This window comes from Mastomys coucha, unplaced genomic scaffold (assembly GCF_008632895.1).
Source record: "Mastomys coucha isolate ucsf_1 unplaced genomic scaffold, UCSF_Mcou_1 pScaffold15, whole genome shotgun sequence".
Lineage (NCBI taxonomy): Eukaryota > Metazoa > Chordata > Mammalia > Rodentia > Muridae > Mastomys > Mastomys coucha.
The window spans coordinates 139,638,801-139,661,865 of record NW_022196897.1 but is presented as its reverse complement, the minus strand read 5'-3'; the positions used below and the strand labels follow the sequence as shown (position 1 = coordinate 139,661,865).

The window sequence follows — 23,065 nt, the reverse complement described above, 5'->3', positions numbered from 1 at the left end:
TGAGCCCGCGCTTCCTTCTGTAGCACCAAAAAGGGGTGGAGGGCAGAATGTAAGGTTTGACACCTTCTCTTCTCTGTCTTTATGTACTGAAAGGAAAGATGAACCTGTCAGGGTATGGTCCAGAATGTTCGATGAGAATACTGTGGGTCAGCCATTTGACAGAAGCTGGGTGTAATGCCTTAAGACCAGTAGTTCTCAACCTGTGGGTCACAACCCCTTTGGCAAACCTCTATCTTCAAAAATATTTACACTATGATTCATAACTAGTAAAATTACACTTATGAAGGAGCAACAAAAGTAAGTTTATAGTTGGGGTTCGCCGCAACATGAGGAGCTGTGTGTTAAAGGGTCGCAGCATTAAGAAGGTTGAGAACCACTGCCCAAGACAATGCCAGAATGACTCTAAGAGCAATTCAGGCATTTGAACTAACCTTCTTCCTGCTGCCAAAGGGTCTCAGAGAAGAGGCCACAGTACGTTAGACCTCAGCACCCCCTGCCCCCACCGCCACACTTCATAGCCTTTCATCCCACACTGTGGTAGCATGTTCTTTGGCCAGGTCATGCATAGTTCCTGAGGGCAACAGTATCATACAAGCTATACCAACGGAGATAGTAAAGTACGGCTGCTCCCATCATCTAGATTCCAGTGGGCAGAGTCACGGGTTCAGGACTACAGCCTCAGACAGCCACAGGACCCATGCAGGGAATAGAACTATCACAGGGGTGTCACCTGGACCTAGGATCACCATGAGGGCACAGCTTCCCAAAGCCAGGAAGCAGGTTGCCTGGAGGCTTACATGCCCAGCTCCTATAAAACAGACCCTCTACCTCAGGAGCCTGTAGGCAGAGCATCAAGACAGAGGATTGGATTGAAGTCATAAGATGACTCAGTGGATAAAGGTGCTTGCTGCCAATTGTGATGACCTGAGTTCAATCCCTGGAATCCACATGGTAGAAATAACAAACTGACTCTCACAATTAACCTCTGACCTCTGCATGTATGCTATGACACATATGCTAAAAAGATAGATAGATAGATAGATAGATAGATAGATAGATAGATAGATAGATAGATAGATGATAGATAGATAGATAGGGTGGGATTGGGGGATGGATGCATGGATGGATGCATGGGTGCATGGATGAATGCATGGGTACATGGATGGATGCATGAGATGCCTGCATATATCAATGGATGCATGGGTGCATGCATGGATGCATGGGTGGGTAGGTAGGTGGTTGGGTGGATAATAGGTCTAAGCTTCCTTTCAATGAGTTTTAGACTCATTTGCGATCTGCAGTTCCTTTCTTCCCCTTATCTCCATTCATCTACCCTATACCCAGCTCACTGTTGGACTTTGGAACTACATAACTAGTCCATGTCACATGTTTATAGCCAAGACAGAATTTGCCTCAGGATAAATGGTCCACTGGGTCTCATCCATATCTGACTGAAATATTTAGATGAGACCTTGGACTTAGATATTTCAGTTGATACTAACCAAATGTTACCCTCAGTACCACCCTCCTCCCCGACCACTAGTTGCTGGCCCATCCCTCCCTCCTTTTTGTTTCTGTTTCTTGGGGGAAGTGTCAGCTCACAAATGATTATGTAGCTCAGTCATTCCATGGGGGCCAAGGTTGAAAAGAGCCTGAGGCGCTGGGCGGTGGTGGCGCACGCCTTTAATCCCAGCACTTGGGAGGCAGAGGCAGGTGGATTTCTGAGTTCGAGGCCAGCCTGGTCTACAGAGTGAGTTCCAGGACAGCCAGGGCTACACAGAGAAACCCTGTCTCGAAAAAAAAAAGAAAGAAAGAAAGAAAGAAAGAAAGAAAGAAAGAAAGAAAGAAAGAAAGAAAGAAAGAAAGAAAGAAAAGAAAAGAAAAGAGCCTGAGGCCTGCAGGAATGCATCTTGCATGTGAGGACATTAATTTTAGGGAGTTGGAGGTAGAACACTACAGACTGAATTTTTTATGCTCTCCACTTATTAAACCTAACTTCTAGTGTGAGTGCATTAGGAGGTCAAGCCTTTGGAAGGTGATGAGGCCACGTGGGTGGAGCCCTCTTCAGTGGGATTATAGCCCTCAATCCTTCTGTCAGGTAAATTTATAGGAAAGGAAGAGCTCTAGGAAATAAGAAGCAGGCTTCACCAGAAGCCAAACTTGCTCCTCAGACTTGAGTTTAGACTACCCAGCATCCAGGACAGTAGGAAATAGATCCCCGTGCCTCGTAAGCTACCTGTCAGCGGCATCTAATGTTATAAGAGACTGATGTAATTCTGCCTCAGAATGAGAACCTGCATGTGGATGGGGGCTGTCGCTCTTGCCATGGCCATTAGCAGCAGAAAGCAGCTCACCACATGCTAAATGAGCAGATGGGTGGAGGCCCGGGTAGAGCAGTGGTTGGCAGCTCCATGGAGTGGGTGCCCTGGCAGCTCCATGGGGTGGGTGCCCTGGCAGCTACTGCAGCTGCTGGAGAAGCTCAGGATAAGGGGCACCCAGCAGCCGGAGCCTCCCCACTCCCCCTTGCTGCTCACGTGAAGCTGGTGATTCTCTTACTCCACCCGGTCATGTAGAATATTTTGTTCATGTGGACAATTCCACTAATCTGTTGGAGATAAAGAAGACAGAGCTCTAGACGTCTAGAGTGCACGCCTTTGAGCCCAGATGATTTCCTAAACATACCCACCAGAAAAATCAAAGCTCGATGAAGCTGAGAATTCCCAGAGTCCATGCCACCAGCCGGCTTTCAGGGCTTCTGCTAAGTATCTAACTGAAAGAAGCTAGAGACCATCAAACCTGGTATAGCTGAGAGAGGCAGGTAATGTGGGTGCCCATGTCCATCTTACTGAAGAGATTTTACAGAAGAGATATGCCAGCACATACAAATGGAAGCCAGAGGTCAACCTTACATTGACCTTACATTCTCAGTTACCATCCATTTTGTTTGGGGCAAAGGGCTCTCTCACTGGGAATTGGAGCTCACCAACTAGGCTAGTCTGGGGGCACAGCAAACCTCAGAGATCTGTCTGTCCCCACCTCCCCAGTATTGGGATTAGAAGCCTATGCCCCAACCCTCAGCTTTTTATATGGATGCTGGGGATCAAACTCTTCTACCAGCTGAGCTCTCTCCCTGCCTCCCTCACCTCTGGCTTCTTGACCAAATACTCTTTCTGCACAGGTCAAAAGAAGGGGGCTCAAGTCCCTAAGTGACACTTAACTGCTGGCTCCACTCTATGCTATATCCATTAACTTTCCCTAGAGCTCTAACATATACATTCTGCCTCAGGCTGTCCAAATGTCCAGAAATTAAGTCAACCTGGACTATAGAAGGATTTCTGGTGATCACATATAAGCCAGAATTCCTTGGGAACTTGGGAAAACATTTCCTAGCTTCCAAAAGGAGTCATTTCCCTTCCCTCTGGCAGAAGGGATAAATGGCTACCTGAGGCACCTAGCAGCCTATCAGAGCCCATGCTGGCCTCCAGGCTCCCTCCATAGCACAAGTGCATGTTACACATCTCAAAGCCTATGCTAGCTTCTTAGCCCTTCTCATTCCCAACTTCCCTCCTCACATACACATTTGTTCTCTTTATAATGGCAAGTTCTACCCCCCTTTGGCCCACTCCTCTCACTGTTCTGTCTGTCTGTCTGTCTGTCTGTCTCCCTGTCTCTCTCTATCTCCCTGTCTCTGTCTCTCTCTGTGTCTCTGTCTCTCTTTGTCTCTGTCTCTGTCTCTCTGTCTCTCTGTTTCTCTCTGTCTCTCTGTCTCTCTGTCTCTCTCTGTCTCTCTCTCTCTGTCTCTCTCTCTATCCCTCTCTCTCTCTCTCCTTGCCCTCTCTCATTAAGCTCTGTGCTCTCACCTGCCACCTGGTATCTCCACTATTCTCTCCCCCTTCCCTAGCCCTGGTCATGTCCATGTTCAATCCACTTCTTTCTCTCTCTGCTCTGGACTCTTCCATGCTCTGGCTGTTCTCATAACTACAGTAAAAACCTTAACCACACCATGAAGTAGCGGTGTCAGCATTTTCTTTACTTTGTCCCTCACATACACTTTCAAATAGAAGTGCACACAGGAACTTCCAAATCCAATATCTCCACTGTTAAAAACACGAACTAACTCGTACCCTCAGAGCTCCCAGGGATTCAACCACCAACCAAGGAGTACACATGGTGGGACTGATTGCTCTGGCAGCATGTATACAGTAGAGGATTGAAAGTTGGTCATCAATGGGAGGAGAGGCCCTTGACCCTGTGAAGGTTCTGTGCCCCAGTGTAGGGGAATGCCAGGGCCAATAAGTGGGAGAGGGAGGGGTGACAAGCAGGGGGAGGGGGGAGGCAACAGGGGTTTGTTCTTGTTGTTTATTGGGTTTTTTTGGGGGGGAGGGGAAACTGGGAAAGGAGAAATCATATGACTTGTAAATAAAGAAAATATCTAATAAAGAAAAATTTTTTTAAAAACCCACAATCCAAAGCTCCGAGGTGCAGAAGAATAATATGACCTTACACATTTGGCATACATGAGCAGTTTACAGCTGTGGAACCCTCACTAGAGACAGGTGGACCCAAGGCCTCAGGCAGGATTGAAGGCAGGCAGCCTGGCCATGCCGGGCAGCCTCTCAGACACATGGAAAACTGTGCAGCCCAGGGTCCCCAGGAGCCGCTCCAGCTAACCAGCCCTCCTGACCTCCACTTTGTCTGGGTTGGGAAAGGTCATCAGGCACTCCCCAGTGTTGTAATTCCACATCTGCATTGTGCCATCGCGCAAGCCTGTGAGCAGACATCTCTCCATCTGGTCCAGAGCCATGGCCGTCAGCTCGCTTTCCTGGATGCCAGACACGGGTATCTCCATCCTCTTCTTGCCCGTGCTGATGTCCCACACACTCACTATGCCCTGGAGGCAGCCACTCACCACCTGTAGGCATAGCACATACAGGTGCCCTCACTCGTTGCATGGCAGGAAGTATGTAATGGGGCCTCTCCCCTCCACTTCTCCAGCCTCACCCCTGCAACCTGTGCCTGAAAACAGACCTTCCCAGGCTCTGTGTCACTAAACTGCAGCTCTTTTTTTAAGGGAATCAATTTCATAAAGCCCCCATTCACTCAAAAATGGCACTTGAGAACTCAAGTTCCCGGGAGAGACAGGAGAGCCACACTTTTGTTAAAGAGAACACTACACTGGTTAGCTGCTTAGAACTTTATGACTGTGGAATGTAACACACCTAGACCCAAAGGATCCTGGGCCACCTTGAGTTCCCTTGACAGCCATTCACTGCCCACCTCTATGTCTGACCTAGCGCCCTTTCAACTCTGAGGAAGCATCTTTCGCCTGCATTAGCCTAGCAGACCAGCTGCATTCATGGACCCTAAGGCTGCGAAGGATAGCATCTGAGGCCAACAGCAGAGTTTCCCTGCTTTACTGCCACTCCCCTACCCCATGCCCCACCAATGTCTTTGGGGAAATGCCTCGGCTTATGGCTTGCTTTCATCCCGTGACTATAAACGCTCATATAAACACTTCAACATCAGAACATGTAATTAGGGGCAACCTAAATCCATGTTCCCAGACCGCAGCTATTCATATTAGGTTTCGTATTCATATTCATCTTCTTCCCGGTGGGTGAGACGCATGGTTAACATCAACACACTCGTCACTTTCTCCAGAGGGAAAAAAAAACAGCGTGGTATAGAGGAGATGCGTGCCAGAGCACCTTTAGTCAGGACCAAAGTGGGAGAGAGAAAGCCAAACAGAGGACAGGCTCCTGGCCCTCCACAGAGGATACAAGATGGCCATAGTCCACTGCCTTCATCCTGCTCCAAGGCAGTAGCCTGTGACACTGAGAAGAGCTGGGTGTGCTTCCAAAAAACAAACAAACAAACAGTTTTAAAGCCCTGGAGAATCCTAAGACCGCTGAACACAGAGACAATGATGCTAGGCACCAAAACAGGAGAAGAGCCCTGGCCTTGCACAGCCGAAGGCCACTCCTGCACAGATAGCCGCCCTGTCCCCCAAAACTGGGGGACACTGGGAGTGGACAGAGCCCTTTCCATCCATGCTCTTCAGAGCATTCTCTATGCCCAGCTGTCCTGCCCACACTGACCCATCTCCTCAGCCTAGGGCACAGGCTGTTGTGCCCTCTCCATAAGAAATGGACTGCAGCCTCCACAAGGTAGTACTCTAGGGTAGCCCACAGGGTGGCAACCTTAAGACACGCCCCACACCAGTGTCTATTTCCATGCTAAGAGGACTGCCTGCCCAGAGCTGACCTAAGTGACAGCCCCCGGGCAGGGATGCTCAGACGGGTCAACAATCCAGTGACCAGATCAGGGAGCTCAGTCAGACCCCATGCCAACCAAGCTGCAAGACTTCCTCATGTCTAGATTCTGGTGTCGCCGGGACTACAAGAGTACTAACCATTTCCACAGGGCCATGTGAGCTAACTGCTACTTGAATGCCCACTCAGGCACATGGAGAGGTGTGGGTCCTGATGTTGTCTGTCCCCGGTACTCCTCCCAGCTGAGGCCAGCCCTGCCCACTCACCTGCTTAAAGACCTTGCTGTAGAGGACCCTACACAGCGGTGTGTTGTGGGTTGTCATCCTCCCTGTTTTCAGGGGGCCCTGGGACTCCAAGTACCCTCTGAGGATCCCAATCTGTGGGGTGAGGGAGAGATTGACAGCTGAGCTGCCCTCTAGGACTAAGGCCTTGAGGAGAAACCTACAGAGGCTATGACATCAACACATCCCGTACCCCACGAGGTTCCTCCAAGACTCAGAACCCTGTTGCGGCTCCTATCTCACTCCAAGGTCTCTATTTCCAGGCCTGAGATTCCCTCATGTTCCAATACCCCTGAGGCCCAAGTCCATGGTCCCCTGGCCTTCTGAGGGGCTAAATTGTTACTCGGTGTTTCCTTTTGTAACCAGCTTGGCAGACATGAAGATACTCTTGAAGAGAGCCTTGTGTCTTTCCATCTGGCTGTGGGACTGTTGAAACTATGGACTCCCGAGAAATGAGAATTTCCCCAGGATCTCCTGCATGGAGAAGAAAGGATGCCAGCCAGCAGGGGGACTTGCTTCCTGGGGAAAAGGTCCCACAGAGTTCTAATAACTTCTCAGACCTTCTTACAGGATGAGCCTGGAGTCCAGACAATGCTGGGGCAATGGTAGGTGTGGCCACACCTTCAGGTACTTCTTAGTTGCACACACCCTTGGCCCTCTATTGAAACTTGGATCTCCCTGTGGGACCTCAAAAATGGACCTGAGGGGTTTGCTGGACCTTTTTGTCCCTCTTCCCAATATGACTACACCAAATAAATCTTTTTCTGTTTCCCACTATTCATTTGGTTCTTTTAACTGGCTTGTTGAGAACCTGGCCCAGCACAGATTGTGACCCATGAGTCCAATAACACTCAGGAAAGCCTTCTGTGGCCGGTCCAGCACCAACTCAGGGATACTTCCTGCTCATGAACTCGTAGACTCCAACACTGTCACACACGGCCTTGCATTTCTACCCAATTAACTTTACCTTGGCAATATACTCTCACATCCCCACAAAGCTGAGGGTTAGATGATGTCATAGCCCCACCCAGAGAGCCTATACCAATGCCCAGGATGATTAGAAATGAACTTCAAAGGTCTGGTTATTTTAAAAAACAAAAAGTACTATTAGCAAGCCCGGCACTCAGCAGAAATGTTAATAAGTGTTAACCTTCTTTCAATAACCCACTGCAAAGGGGGAGGGCCAGTCATGAGCACAGAAAGACATCTGTGACCCTTGATGGAGTGGGCCAGCTAGCATGGGTACATGGCCCCAGTGAAGCGTTCTAGACAGAAGCTCCTGTCACTAGTCCACCACTGGGCTCCTACGTGGCACCAGGCCTCACCATGGCTCTGGAACCAGTACTCCCCTCTTGCCATCCTCAGGGTCAGGGCAGACAGACCCTCAGGCACCAGACAGGTCATAGCTCTCAGATGCTCTTCCTGACAGTTTTCTCCCTGCCTTCCCAAAGTTCATGATTACAACTGATGGAGCCAAAGGAGCACGGTAGGGTGATGGAAGAGTCCAAAGGACACGTGAGTGGGGACGGATTAGGGGCAGTAGGGGTAGAGAAGAAGATGGGCTGGGGCCCCGTTCTCAAGGGGGATCAAGGGCCAGAGCCTCACAGGCTCCAGGGCCAGCTCAGCACAGGCCAGACCCTGCTAGCTCTGCCCGACTCCTAGGATGACACTCACATTGTAGGTGCTACAGATGAGCGTGCTGTTTCTGTGAAAGTAGGCGCTGGTTATGGGGCAGTTGCCCAGGGGAAAGAGCTTCCCGCAGAAGGACTGGAGGCATACATAGTCCTGCAGATCCCACACTCGGATGTTCTGTAGGGGGACAGGCAAGAGGGCAGAAGGGTCTGCGGAGGCAGCCAGCACCCTAGGCCCTGGAGAAGCCCCCGTGAGGAGGGCCAACCATGTATAAAGTGTCTCCTGCTGCCACAGCCCTGCCCCAGAAGTCCAGATCCTCAGTGAGTGAGTCAGAACAACACTCTTCCCTCCACTTTCCTAGGCACCCGTGTCCTGCCTGGACCCCTACGCTCAGCACGCTAAAGGCAAAAAGAGCAGGCAGCCCACATCCTACCTCAGACCTTCCTTTGTTCCCCAGCTTCAGGGCAGTTCTAGACTACTCAGAGCTGGGCTCTGCCCCCCACCGAGGCAGCTGGAGACTCCTCGTGGCCACCACTGTGACTCTTCTAGGGGCCTATAGCAAAGTGTGAGCCACAGGGGCGGGACGCAATACTGGCCAAGCTACATTATCACTGCAGGGTGAGTGTCTCTTCCCAGGGAACAGAGATAGAGGTATTGGGGACAGAGGGTGATACCTTGTCCCTGGAAATGCTGATCAGGATGCTGGGGTTCCTGCTGTTCACAAGGAGGTGCGTCACCGATGTCTGATGTCCTTTCATCAGCCACACAGGCTTTTTTGAGACCAGGGGGTTCCACAGGCGGATGTGGGGGTCATAGCCACCAGTTGCTGGAGTTGAGAAATGAGTATCAGTTACCAGCACCTACATCGGGACCTTCTTCCAGGGCCAGGCCTCAGACTCCAGCCAGAGATGGCAGCTGGGGAAGGTAGCTGCCATCTGTCACTGTCCCTCTAACCCTTTCCTGTCTCCATCTCTGACAGGGCCTGAGTCACCCCACCATCCAGTGACGTAGATCAGTAGCAGAGGAAGTCAGACAGAGGCCAGGCACTACAGAGCCTTATCCTTGGCTCTGAAAATGGCCCAGGTTGCTGCCACTTGCACCCCAACTCTGCTTCCGGGGAACACAAAGATTACCTACCCAGAAAGTTCCTGTCCGGACAGTAATCAAAGCAAAGTATTCCTTTTCTTAAATTCAGTGTTGATAACCTAGGATAGAAAATCAAGAAGGGAAGGGCCAGAGCTGAGAGCAGCAGCCCGGGAAGGGGAGGAGCAATGTGCTCAGTGAGGAGGCAGTCACTATCTCTCCACCCCGAAGAGAGACCCCAGACCAGCCTAGTTGCTCGCCCAGCACCACTGGTAGAATAGCAGGTGCCCAAATCAGTAGCTCACAGGGAGGCAGGCAGCCACCCTTTAGGAAGAAAAATCCCCAAACACAAGCAAGTCTTTCTTTCCACCTGTAAAAGTATTTTGCATTGTTCCAAAAACAAAGTTAACATGACTACACCTAGCACCCTCAGGCAATCATCTTCCAAGCAGTGGCACACACAATAATAATAACAACAACAATAACAACAACAACAACAACAACGGTAATAAAACAGCCCAGGCCCATTGGCTCTGGGCCCTCACTCTGCCCCCACCCCCTACCCCCAGCCGCTGCTCTGTGCTGGGTATCATCTCACAGGCCACCGGGACTCGGGACTCGCACATGCAACCATCAAGAGCGCCATTGCCCTGCTGAGCTAAGGACACTAAGAACAAGAGCTTGCCTAAGGGTGCACAGAGGGAAGGGGACTCTGCCCTGGTGGGTAAAACAGGAAATGGCTCAAGGTATCCAGGCATGGAGAAGAGGAAGGGCTGAGCAGGGCCCAAAGGTCAGAGACACCCCGACGAGATCCCAAGGCTATGAGGCCCCATTCACAGGCCACCAAACTGTCTAAAGTTGCCCGGGACAATAGCCAGGTTGACTCTCCTTCAAGCCACGCCATGGTGTGCTCTCGGGCCCCTTAGACTCTGCATCAACCTCCTAGCTTGCTCGCTCTTTCTTCCTTTCCTCCTTTTTTTGTTTTCTGTTTGTGTGTGTGTGTGTGTGTGTTTGTTTGTTTGTTTTTTCAGAACAGAGTTTCTCGGTGTAACAGCTCTGAACTTGCTTTGTAGACCAAGCTGGCCTCAAGCTCCCGAGTACTGGGATCAAAGGCATGGACCACCATGCCAGGCTCCCCAAACTGCTGGCCTTAACCCTAGCCCTGCTTCAAAATTTCAAGAGCACATCAAAGCATGTATTTTCCACCCACTGGCAAGCCAGAGATCTGGGCCAATGAGATGGCTTAGTAAGTGAGGGCACTTGTGGCCAAGCCTCATGACCTAGGTTCAACTCCTGGGACCCAAACCATAGTAGGAAAGAACGGACTCCCACAAGCTGTCCTCTGACCTCCACATTAGTACAGCGGTATATGCCAGCATCCTTATAATAAATACATGTTTTTAAAAAAAAAAGAGAGAGAGAGAGAGATGCCTCCCTTTGTGCATTTATGTGCAGAGAAATGTTCTGGAGCAACAGTTACCAGGATAGGACAGAAGGAATTATTTCAGGGTGCCTCACTCCACCAGCCCCTGCTCCTTGCCAGAACTCAAGAGTCATTGTGCTTCCTACAGACCTTGTCTCCAGGAGTAAAGACATGGATAGAGACAGGAGAGACAGTGACCAACTATGAGGAAGGCTGCAGGGGAAGCAATGGATGGCCTGGCAGAGAGAGGGAAACTGAATGAGCCTCTTGGGACAGCTTCTCTGAGGAGGGCGGTGGGAGGCAGAAACCTGCAGAGTAATTAGAAATGTCTAAGGGGGGCGCGCAGAGAGAGGTGAGGCTTCAGAGCCAGGGAATGGCAAGTCCTGCGAGTCCACAAGTCCGAGTGAGCAGCAAGAGCTAAGGGCTGGCAGAAGTGGTCCCAGGCAAGGTAGACGGAACCTGGGACCATGAAGGGTCCCAGCTGGAGGAGATCTGCAGATGGCTGTGTAGAGGGACAGCAGCCAGAGGGGACCTAGTGAGCAATGACGGTGACTTCAGAAGGTTAGCAGTGGAGGTAATAAGCAAACAGAAGGGAGAAGAAGCAGCATGGGGCACTTCATGCTAGTTCCCACACTCCACACCAGTTCCTACAGCCCCAGTCCCTGATCCTCTACCAGCTCCACTCCTGACTGCACCATGTCAAGAGCTCAGATAAGACCAGCCACAATGAGCTGGTCCCTCAAGGTCCTGGGAAGCTGAGGCTGACTTCAACAGGGGTCAGATTTGGCAACTTCAAGTCTTACCTACAGTGGTCACTCAGCAAGTACTAGAGGGGAGCAGGAAGCCAATAGTGCCACCTGCTGGTCTTAGGTGGTACTGCACAGAGGGGGAGAGGGAAAGAAAGAGAAACAGAGACAGAGAGAGGGGGGAAGGAGAGAGAGAATACATGTGTAATACATCCTCTAACCTATCCCAAAATTAAATATTCCAACCTATCCACTTCCATTCTTGTCCAACTCCAGGTCACCACCTTGTGTAGCCTAAACTATTGTGATAGTTTCCTCCCTGGTTACCCCCACACCTTCCTGGCCCTTGAACTTGAAGTCATACATTAGATTCCACCACCCCTCTGCTCAAAACCATCTGCACTTTGCTTATGCCTGATTCCAAAGAATTAGAACAAGGCATTTTGAAGTACCTGGGGAAATACTAACTTGGACTAGTTAAGGAATTCATAAGGAATTAAGGATTTTTTAAAATGTTCTTATGTATATGTCAGAGATTTTTTTCAAAATAAAAGTGTTAATTAAGAAAACAACAGGTAGTGGTGGCACACGCCTTCAATCTCAGCACTTGGGAGGCAGAGGCAGGCAGATCCCTGATTTTGAGGCCAGCCTGGTCTACAGAGTGAGTTCCAGAACAGCCAGGGCTGCACAGAGAAGCCCTGTCTCGAAAAAAGAAAAACAAAAACAAACAAACAAAAAAATTCTGCTAGGCAGCAGTAGTGCATGTCTTTAATTCCATCACTCCGAAGGCAGAGGCAGGCAGGTCTCTTGGTTCAAGGCCAACCAGAACTACACAGAAGAACCCTGTTCCCCCAAAAAAGAATCTAGAATAAAGAAATTATGTTGGAAGTGTCTCAAAGAATAAATGTACATGCTCATGAGGTTTTCTGCATTATGGCTTGCTGTAGAAAGAGAAGACGGGCCTCTTGCTATCCTAATTAACTTATTCTGAGGTTGATGGTCTCTGTCGTTTGTTTTCACTATGTGGTTCAGTATATGCCACACAGAACACTATCCACTCAAGGAATCCCTGAGGTAAATGAGGTAGGCACTGGCTTTGCCCTTTCACAGGTGAGAAAACCGAGGGCCCCAGAATGAAGCCACACTCGCTTTCGCTACTCCAGTCAGAAATGCTGAGCCCAGTCAGTGGCACGGGCCTGTAATCCTAGCTCTTGCATAGTAGAGGCCAGCCTGGTCTACAGAGTGAGTTCCAGGACAGCCAGGGCTACACAGAAAAACCCTGTCTCAAAAAAAAAAAAAAAAAACAGCTTGGATTACATAAGATCCTGTCTCCATGTCCCCTTCAAAAAAAGGGGGGCGGGGAAACAAGTTGTGCCTTTTGTCTGCCTACTTAACAAATGCTGGGTTGATTTGGCTTTTGTTGTTTGTTTTTTATTAAATGGGTGGATAAAACAGACCTACTGGAGCTGGGCAGGTGGTTCAGTGGGTAGAGTCCTTGCCACACAAGCCTGTGGGCCTGAGTCTGAATTCCTAGAAGCCATGGAAAGTTGGGCATTGTAATGCACATCTGCAATCCAGTCTTTCCACAGCAAGCTATGATGCCAGAACAGGAGACCCTTCAGGGGCTCACAGACCAGCCAGTCTCATGAATACAGTGGTCAACAACAAAGAGGCCTTTTCTCAAACAGTAGGAGGTGAGGACCAACAGCCAAGGTTGTCCTCTGACCTCCGTATGTGAACTAAGGCATGCATTCCTCCCAAGACACACACATGAGGAGGGGGGGGAGGGGGAGAAGGAGGTCCGTTACCCTTTTGCCACTGGTAGAAATTCCAGAATCATGATTAAACGGAAAGCAGAGCCAGGTGCCACATCCACTGCCTGCCTAGGGACACAACATCCACTGCTAGCCTAGGGACACAACATCCACTGCTAGCCTAGGGACACAGGCTGCTACCTGGAACCTAGCATGAGTCTGAGGACAGTGCTGTGCCAATCAGACAGCAGGACTAGCTGCGTGTGGCAGAGGGAAGCAGATCTGCCTAAGGCTCGCCTGCCGCCGACCTCCCTCCGCCACGTGCTCCTTACTTGGGTTTCTCCGGTTCTTTGCCTGGCAGTATTATCAGCACCAGAGAGGACTTCTCAACGGCTGAACACGAGGCCACTAAATTCAGCTGCGGGATGTACTTGACCTGCTGACACCAGTTGGGGTGGAGACCCTGGGAGAGAAAAATGGCTGTAGCAGGAGACCTCCTGGAGACAGTCAAGTTCCAGATCCTGCCCCTGGAACATGGCCAGGGCCAGTGCCAGATAGGACTGGAGATCACAAAGTCTATGGCCCTTGCTTTAGTGACCACAGCTTGGGTAAAGTGATGTGGCCCAAAGTCCTCGCCAGGTCCCATGGTGAAGGTGTCTGGCCCATCCCTGTCTCAGAAACTGCTTAAAAACACCAAGTCTACCATCGTCTAGACTGCTGGTTTGTTTGTTTGGTTTTTTTAAGAGTCTCTTAGATTTAGAAGCCGAGCAAGGAGCAAAAGTGAAGTTGAAATCAAGGGTGCCTGGGTCCCAGTCTGTCTTCTCCTAGCTACCTCCACTACAGGAGACTGCGTGTCCTGGGTCCATTCCCACTCTGTAGGTGTCAGGAGGAACAGAATATACCCTCTGTCAGGACTGTAGTAACAGAGACGGCACTCAGAGAGCAGAGAAGGCTGACCCGGCTCCCACTGCCCTCTGTACAGGCAAGAGTTTGTCAACTTGACATAAACCCAGGGAAGAGGGAGCCTCTGTTGAAGAATTGGTTCTGTCAGACTGGCCTGTGGGGTCATTTTCTTGATTTATGATTGATGTGAGAGGGCCGAGCTCACTGTGGGTAGTGCGGGCCCTGGATAGTGGTCCTGAACTGTATAAGAAAGCAAGCTGAGCAAGTCATGGGGAGCAAACCAGTAAGCAGCACCCATCCGTGGTTCCTGCCTCAGCTCCTGCTTGAGTTCCTGCCCTGACTTCCCTCACCGATGGATGGCGATGGAGCCATGTAAGCCAAAGAAACCCTTTCATCCCCAGAATGATTTTGCTCAGTGTTTTATCTCAGCCACAGAGAGCAAACTAATACATCCACACTCTGGCGCTGGCTAGCACCTGTGCTTAGCCTCTGGTCTGGAGATTTCCCTCCAGACTGGAAAGGAGACTCCAGGCTGGGACGAGAAACGTGGACAGTGAACAACAGGGATGGGGCAGACAAACAAGATTATCAAGTATCCAGTCATACAAGCCACTGTGTTGGGTCTTTTATGTTATTATTTCTTCTAACGTCTGTCACAATAATGGTACCTAAGCCCAGGCACTGAATGAGGCCTGGGATGCTTAGTAACTCCAAGGGCAAAGGTCTTCCAAATGAAATGACCACGGATAAAAAGAAGGGGAAGGAGCCAAGTGTAGGGGTGCACATAGCAACCCCCGGCACTTGAGAAATGGAGGTAGAAGGATCAGGTGTTCACAGACAGCCTGGAGGGACTAGTGTGAGTACTGCTTCCTGTGAGGTTCCATGCCCGTCCCTCAAGTGTGTTCCGCTCAGATCTGCCCTGAGAGCCCCATTCCTCATCCGTTCCTCAAATGCACCAGGAGTCACTGGGCCCTGGGTGCTATTCAGGAGCTGGAGACAGAACAAGAGAGCACAAGCCACCAAGCCCCCTGTCCTGGAGGAACTGTCATTGTGGTGAGGATGGAAGACAAAGACAATGGATAGAGACTTCAAAGCTGGGACCAATAAACTCTTCTGGGGACTGGGCTAGCAACAGAGGCAGTGGCAGGGCATTAGGACCTGAGGTAAGGAGATGAAAGGTGAGCCCAACAGAAGACCTCTGCAACCCAAAGAAGCAGCATGTGCTAAGGCCCTGTGGTAAGAAGGGGCTTGGGGGAGTTCTGGGGAAAGCAAGGGAGCCCATCTCAGCCACAAATGAAAAGAAAGTAGAGAACAGAAGAAGACGGGGATGTGGCTCCGTCGGTAGAGTGCTTGCCTAGCATGCACAAAGCCCCAGCAGGGTTCAATTCTGGCACAAATGTGGTGGCACATGCCTGTAATACCAGCACTTGGAAGATGGGGGGGGAGGGAGAGCAAGAGGATCAGAAACTCAAAGTCATCCTTGGATACATAGCAAGTTCAAGGACAGCCTCGAATACATGAGACTCCGGACTCCAGGGAAGTGGGAAGGGAACGAACAACAGAGCAAGCCAGGGGCTTGACTAGCTTGTGTTTAATGCTCAAGTGTGGCAAGAAGCCTCTCTGGGCTATATTCTAAGGCAGATTTCCTCTGCTTGCTGAATTAGCTAACACTGCGTGGAGAGAAGAGAGTTGAGGAAGCCAATCAGCAAGCTAGCAGCTATCCAGATAAAGGTGGCATTCTCTGCCTGGGGGAAGCCAGCAAGGCAGTGAGACTCAGAGCCAGTCCTGGGGCACAGACACCTTTGTCCTAGAGATATGTGGACAGGATGCAATTGCTTCCTGCGCTCTGTTCTTGGAGACCAAGCCCCCAAGGGCTGAGGCTGGGCGTAGAAGGCAGATCCATTTGGGACATTTAGTTTTGAGTAAGCATGTGGATAATTACAGGCTGAGGGAAGGCACAGCTTACCTTCATTCGGAAGCTTCTATACAGAGGAGACTTCTCATTTAAGAGCTTCTTCAAGGAGATAGTGATCCAGTGATCTGACAGGGAACCAACCGGAGTGCTCATTAGCAACCTCCCCTCTGCCAGTCTAGATGACGTCTTCACTGGTGGGCATCTTCCATTCCCGGAACACCAGCCAACCAGCTCCTCCCGGGAGCCCCATGTAGCTTCACGAGCTCTCCAGTGCCTCCCACCTGTTCCCCTGCTACCCAGCCTTTCCTTGCAAGCCCACAGTGCAACAGTGACCAGGGTCCACACACTCCCGGGTGCCGCCATCTGAGCAAGCTGGCTCCCCAGTAGTGAGTTCCAGTGAATGAACAGAGACTTCAGGCTGGACTCACTCTGAAAGTGATCCACGAGGGGGCTTGCCATTGTGTCTCAGAATACATGGCCAGAAAGCAAAAGTCCCAAGAAGTACAGGGTGCATACATATACCATGAGCAAGTCACACATGCCATGCACCCCACCCATCCACCGACTGCCCTGCCCTTGTGAAAGTACCCAGTCAGCAGCTGATGAACCCCCAGAGAGAGCAAACTGATAGAGATGGATGGGTGAGCCCAGGGGACATTTGCTGGGCCAGCAACTGTTCAAGGAAGTAGGTCAGACACAACTTACCTCATCAGTTTGGCTTTAGGTCTGAAAGCAACTCCCAGGGATCATGGAGGAGAAACACTGGAGGGGATAGGTGTGGGGTATAGGGGCATCTGTACAGGGGTAAGAGGAAGCTTGCAAAAAAAAAAAAGTCCTCAAGCTGGGGAGATAACTCAGTCGGTAAAGTGTTTGCTACGCAAGCTACACACAACCTGTATACTTGTTCCCAGAGCTGGAGGGGTGGAGATGGGAGGGCTCCCAGAACTTGTTGAACCCGGGATCCTACTAAGAGACCCTGTCTCAAAACACAAGATGGACAGTCCCTGGGGAAGAATACCTGGGGTTGGGCTCTGGTATTGATTTGCACACACACACACACACACACACACACACACACACATGCATAAACATCCAGAAGACACACATACACACATATACATGAACATGAATACACACAAAAGAAGTCCTGAGCCAGATGAGATGCTGCTTGTGGCTACTAACATGGAAGCTGCCACCAAACAATGTACCCAACACTTATTCTATATACCCTACAGCAGAGCCAAAAATTAGGTGTAGTTGTCCCTGTACCCATTTGAGTAAGGAGAGTGATGCGCAGAAAAGTTAAGCAACTGGCTTCAGGTCACACAGAGGTAGGTCCACACTTCTTAGCTCTGTTCATCCCCTCTCACACTTTACCATGTCTTCATGTTTGTTCCCAGCCTGCAATTAGTAGGTGGCCCAGAAGGGGTCCCACTCAACACTCTAGCCTAATCTTGTGTCTTGGTTCATTCACCACTCATCAAAGAGACCACCACAACCCCTAAGCTACTTTCCAGGGTGACACAAACATGTCCCACCAGGGGCTGATGGGACAAGGACAAAGCATTAGCTGGAAGTGTAGCTCAGTGCTACAAAGCTTGTCTGACATATTGAAGACTCCAGATTCAGTACCCAGTGCACACACGCACATGCACACACAGACACACAAAACCAGGGCGCTTAGTATTTGCATCTTCCCTTCCTTAACACTGAACAGCAAGAAATAAGCTTAACAGGGTCCTTGCCAAGGTCTGGGGACCCTTGAAGACCTCCTTAGCTAGCAGCCCCAGCAAAGGCTACACTGGCATCTTGGATGGCAGGGAGGTCAGTTTGGATCCAGGGCTCCTAGGGTGACTAGAGTCCTAACACTACACCTAAGGATTCGTCCCAGGTGTGATACAGCTCCTGTGAGTCTCCAAGGTAGCCCCAGGTCTATGACCTCTGTTGACATTGCACCCTTTAGCAAAGACGCTCTGAACCACTTCCTTAGACAATTTAGGGAACATCCCAGCAAGTGATGACAACGGGATGCTCTGAACACACAAGTTGGATTCAGATCTCAGTCGTCACTCCCCAGCCTCAAGGTGTGTGTGAGTAGCTTCAGCTCACTAAACCTCTTAATGGGCAGGAACAAGTCGCCAGTCCTCATGGGTGAAGATGACAGGAGATGACATATCAAGAGCTTAGCAAACAACCGCTGATTTCACCATGCTGCCGAGCTGGGTGGTCCCAGGGCTCCACCACACCCACCTGTGGTCTTCCCAGCCTACTTTCACCCGTTCAAAGATAGCTCAAAACTAGGTAGAACAGAATCCCTCTCACAGCCATCAGATAGGGCCCAGAGGATAGGAGGCCGTGTCCCAGAGTTCCAGCCTAGCACTTCATTTTTCCAGAGATGAGAAGGATCCACAGCCTTCAGTCCTCAACTGCAAAAGCTCACACCTCAAAGGACTGTCCCCCATCTCAGACCCTCTGCCCTCCTCTTGTCTATCCTCTAGCCATAGTAGGCAGGGCACCCTCTGAACTCCAAGGAACCTCCCCTCCAGAGATTCAGAGCAGGGACAGGGAGGCAAGAATGCCTCAGAGACCATGGCCAGCTTAGTAACCACATCTACCCACTCCCTGGACCTCTGCCCATGCCTTTTAGCTACCCCATTTGGAGGTCCGGGGGAGGATTTGTGGGTTGAACAGCCCACCAGCCACGTTGTCAGAGATGAAGATGACCACATTGCCCTTGGTGTCCCCATAGCAGAACAAAGCTTTGTGATAGTCAGACCTGAGGAGAGATAAAGATAGAGCACACCTGTTAGAGGAGAGAAGATTCTGATCTCCGTAGAAGAAGGTTGTCCTTTCATCAGAACGACAAACAGCAGCCTCCCCGAGAAAGCCTGCCCGGTGCCAGGGCACTGGGCGCTTGGGGCTTTATAGGAATGAGGAGGCAGCTTTAGGCTAGGAAGATTTCTGTCTGCAGACCTATTCTCTGCTTTCCCAAGCTCATAAAGAAGTTCCTCATCACATGGGCACTCTTGCCAGGAGTTCTCCTGGGAGGTATTAATGACACATTGACCCCTTGCCATTGACCTCCCTGCTCCTAAATGCCCACTGGCAGGACTGGTAATACCAGTGTATCAAATCTTCCTGCATGGAGTTTTTCAGGCTGTTTGAGGCTTTTTGGTTATTAACTCTTCACCATGGAGGCCTCTGCCCTGGCCCTGTCACCTTAGGGACAAGGGCAGTTATAACAGATATCCAGCTATGGTCTGCGTCTGCACCCCAGTGGCCAAGCACACCCTAGTCATCACTGAACCAAAATTCAGGTTCTGTTTCAACCATTTTTGCCTCCAAGAGAGCTCAGTGCAGCAGGGTGAGCCTCTGCTAACACTTGAGTAATGGGGTCAGAAAGGAGGTGGGAAGGGGTGAGTAAGAGTATAAGAGTCTAAGAGTATAGCGACTGCAAGACCCAGGAAGAGAATCAGGGAGGGACAATATAGGGACAATATGGCGATGAGCTCAGAACCAGCTCTCCTGTGCCTCCCTGGCATCCCAGCCCCCCTCTCCGTGATGTGGTAGCTGCCAAGATCCTGTACCCACCTCCTGTGAGACTTACCAATAGTCCATGACCATGACGCAGCTCTCCAGATCAATAAAGGTGAAGGCCCGGACACATGAGTAGCCACCGATATCAAAGAATTCTGGGAAAGAGAGAAGAAAGGGGACATGTTCCAGGCTCCCGGGGTATCTGGAGGTGGCAGGCAACCTCCCAGAACTCCCTGCCACCTCTTTGGCTCTGTAGCCTACCCCAGCCCCGACAGCAGTAAAGGCAGCAGATCCAAGGGCAGTTGCTCACCAAGCCAGATCCAGCTGCAAACTACACTCTGATCCCCACTATAGCCAGAACAAAACTCCAGGGCAAACCTCAGCCTGTAAAGGCCTACAGGGTCAGACTCTCCACAGCCCACGCCTGGTCTGCAGCCCCTGCCCAGCCACCGTGCTCTAGGCACGACAGATTCTTACCACTGTAGATGCACCAACGTCTTCCACTTCTGGGCCTTGCTCTGCCCACCTTGAATACCCCCAGAACCCTTGCAGATCATCTCCGTGACCCCTTCTCAGAATGGCCTCTCCCTCTTCACCTAGGCCCGCTGACATTCTCCCACCTGGCTGCCTGCCTATCAGTCTCCCTCACCACCTTTATCTTTGCCTCAAGTTTATTTCTCTTTTATCGGAATATGGGAGCTGCCTGGCCCGGCCTGGGAACTGTGTAAGAGCTGTGAGCGTGTTCATGTGGCACCTGTGGAGTCCTCGGCATCTAACACAGCACCCAGGGCTCTACTCTGCTGAGTGATTGTGGCTGTGATATGCCCATAAAGGAACAAGGGCCAAGCCCTGCTCATGTGGGTAGCAGGCAACTTCTGGTCCCTATAGCCTCCACTAGTCTGACTGTGTGTGTGTGTGTGTGTGTGTGTGTGTGTGTGTGTGTGTGTGTGTGTATGTGTGTGTGTGTATGTGTGTGTGTGTGTGTGTGTGTCCTTTTAGGTGTTCAGAGCAGATAGAAACAGATACATCTCCTCCACACCACTCAACACAGCTTATCAGGACTAGAGGTAGGAACCCTTTCCCTTAAGCAGATCAGAGACCAGGTAAGCTCATGACATTCAGGCGCATAGGAAGAACAGATTTATAGAGTGGCTTTGTGCAGGCTCACCCCATCTCTCACTGTCTGATACCAGCCTGCCAGACTCTAATCTTCTAAAAACATTATTTTCATCCTGCCCAAAACCTTCCATGGGTCCCTGACACGTAACTACTCCTGGTAAACCCTCCTACCTTGGATGTCTGGCTCCTTTTGGCAGCCCTGGCCTCCGTTCAGTCAGCCTAACATGAGGAGCAGCCTTCCACCTTTGAATGACAGGCCCTCAAGTGTTTCCCAGAGGGCCCAGCCACCCAAGAAGGGATATGGGACACAGAGCAGGGCTGGCTGGGCTGAGCTACATAAGTACCCATGTTGGTACCCTTCCACACTTGCTTCTGGCCTTGGCCCAAATGCCCTGAGCAGACCACCTTGGCTCGGCCGGCAGAATTTGATGGCACGAAGTGATGGCGCCAAGCCCTCAGGGTTGAGGGTGAAGGAAGAGGCCACCAAGAATCCTGGGTAGCAGCAAGCTTGGACTGTTTAAGCCTTTGCCTATGACTGGCTGCTTCTGGATGTGTCACAGTCTGTCCTCTTGATTAAAGAACCTACTGTATGCCAAACAACTTGACACATCCAATCCCTGACCCACACTCACCCTAGAGATACAGAGCACTAGGCCCTGTTTTCCCTCTGGATAGACTAAGGCCCTCGAAGGTAAATAGCTGCTCAAAGTCACAGGCCTACTGAGTGAGGGCCAGGGTTGAAATCTGGGCACTGGCTGTCTCAGCCACTCTCCATCCTTCTGTTTAGCTCTGCGCCATGGGCTGTGGGTACACACATGAATGTCCTCTCCACGGTGACCTGGAACATGTGATCAATTGGACCCTGTATCTGCCCGCCCCCCTGCCCACTGCCACTAAGCCTCTAGGTGGCACCAGGCACGGAGATGGATGTGACTGAAGCAGATGCAGTCCCCTCCCGTATAGAGGAGAAGGCAGACATCAAACACTCAAGCTGACAAAGATCACGGGCTGAAGGGGCGTGGCAGGGCGAGGGCCTTATCTTGAGGCAGATTTTTTTTAAAGAGACACCTGACTTGGTCGTTGTGGGAAGCTCTCAGGAGGAAGTAACATTTGTGATGATTCAAAGGAAAAGCAGAAGCTCTGGGGTGAGGAGGTAAGGCAGAGAGCTTACACACTGACCCATGGTGCCCCTCAGAGGACGCAAGAGGAGGTCACAGTAACCTCAACAGGACAGGAGGAAGGGTCTGATCCAGGAAAAACAACAGGACAGCAGGGACCAGACCTTCCTTGGGCCACACTGAGGATCCTCCCCCATCCTGTGCTTTGTTGGGGGGAGGGGTGTCAAGGTTGTCCATTTGTAGCTATAGGGACCTTCAGAGGAAATGTGTTAAGCAAGAGGAGGCTTCAGTGTTATTCCAGTGACAGCTGAAGGTGACCTGGGCTGGAGGCAGCAAGAAGCACGGGGTAGGATCAATCCAAGGAGACTTGTGCAGGCTGTGGTTTTTTGAACCTTTCAATACTTGTGGACATTCAGCATTCACTGAGCAGACCTGCCTACAAGAGCAGTCACCAACACAAGCGGCCGGCACCCAGTGCCTCCTTTTTAAGGCCTCTCTAGCCAACAAGTCCCAGAAGACTCCCATGTGTGCTCCCGGTTGCTCAGCCAACAGGTCTGCAGCGCTTGCTAGAAGCCGAGGGCAGGCCTGGAGAGCATGGGGGACTCACTCACCTATCTTCAGCTCAGTTGAAGCAACTGCGATGAGGCTCATGTTGTGCAGATATGCCACGTCGACAACCCACATCTGCTGGTGGCCATACTGCTTGGTCTGGGTAAGCTGGCAGAAAAACAGAGGAGGCTCAGGCCATGGAAGGTTGGGAGCAGAGTGCACAGGGGGGCAGGGATCTTTCCTGCCACATAGGACCCTGGAGCAAGCACAGTCCAGGCATGGAACCTTATCTCAGCACTAAAAACAGGGCCTTGGCTAAACTCTTCCAGGGTGTTCCCTCATCTGTAAAATGGGCCCAACTTTCATGATCCCAGAGTCTCAAGGCCCACCTCCTAAGTCTTCCATTTGCACGACAGTAGGCATTCCCCAGTGGGTATTCACCAATGGACCTGGGAGCCCCACCCTTGCCATTATCTAACCCCAAACCAACTCCTCCAGGAAGAATTTCCAGAACTCTCAAGACTTCCCAGGAAGGCTTCCTCTGCCTCTTCAGCCTCTTTAGGGGCACAGAGGTAAACCATATAGCAGCCACTGCCAAGAGATGGGGCTAATAACACCTCCTTCCACACACATGCGGAGCAAGGAAGACAGAGTATGCCAGAAACCACAGGAACACTACACACACACATACATAGAGAGGGGGTGGGGGAGGGAGAGAGGGAGGAGGGGGAGG

General features: G+C 50.9%; 1 protein-coding gene across 5 annotated transcripts in view; it reads right to left on the bottom strand.

Moving 5' to 3' along the window:
• The window catches only part of Efcab8 (EF-hand calcium binding domain 8), a 62,917-nt gene that overhangs the window by 22,564 nt on the left and 17,288 nt on the right, over positions 1-23,065 (bottom strand). For 4 of the 5 annotated variants that reach the window (XM_031372354.1, XM_031372353.1, XM_031372356.1 and 1 more), the window contains 11 exons: positions 22,395-22,500; positions 19,617-19,701; positions 18,661-18,785; positions 16,061-16,134; positions 13,524-13,654; positions 9,323-9,390; positions 8,860-9,011; positions 8,228-8,362; positions 6,539-6,649; positions 4,685-4,912; positions 2,535-2,605 (listed from right to left, as the gene is read on the bottom strand). In XM_031372354.1, coding sequence (XP_031228214.1) covers positions 2,535-2,605; positions 4,685-4,912; positions 6,539-6,649; positions 8,228-8,362; positions 8,860-9,011; positions 9,323-9,390; positions 13,524-13,654; positions 16,061-16,134; positions 18,661-18,785; positions 19,617-19,701; positions 22,395-22,500 — 1,286 coding nt within the window. The remainder of the gene's footprint in view (positions 1-2,534; positions 2,606-4,684; positions 4,913-6,538; positions 6,650-8,227; positions 8,363-8,859; positions 9,012-9,322; positions 9,391-13,523; positions 13,655-16,060; positions 16,135-18,660; positions 18,786-19,616; positions 19,702-22,394; positions 22,501-23,065) is intronic. The other variant, XM_031372357.1, reaches the window with a different exon arrangement.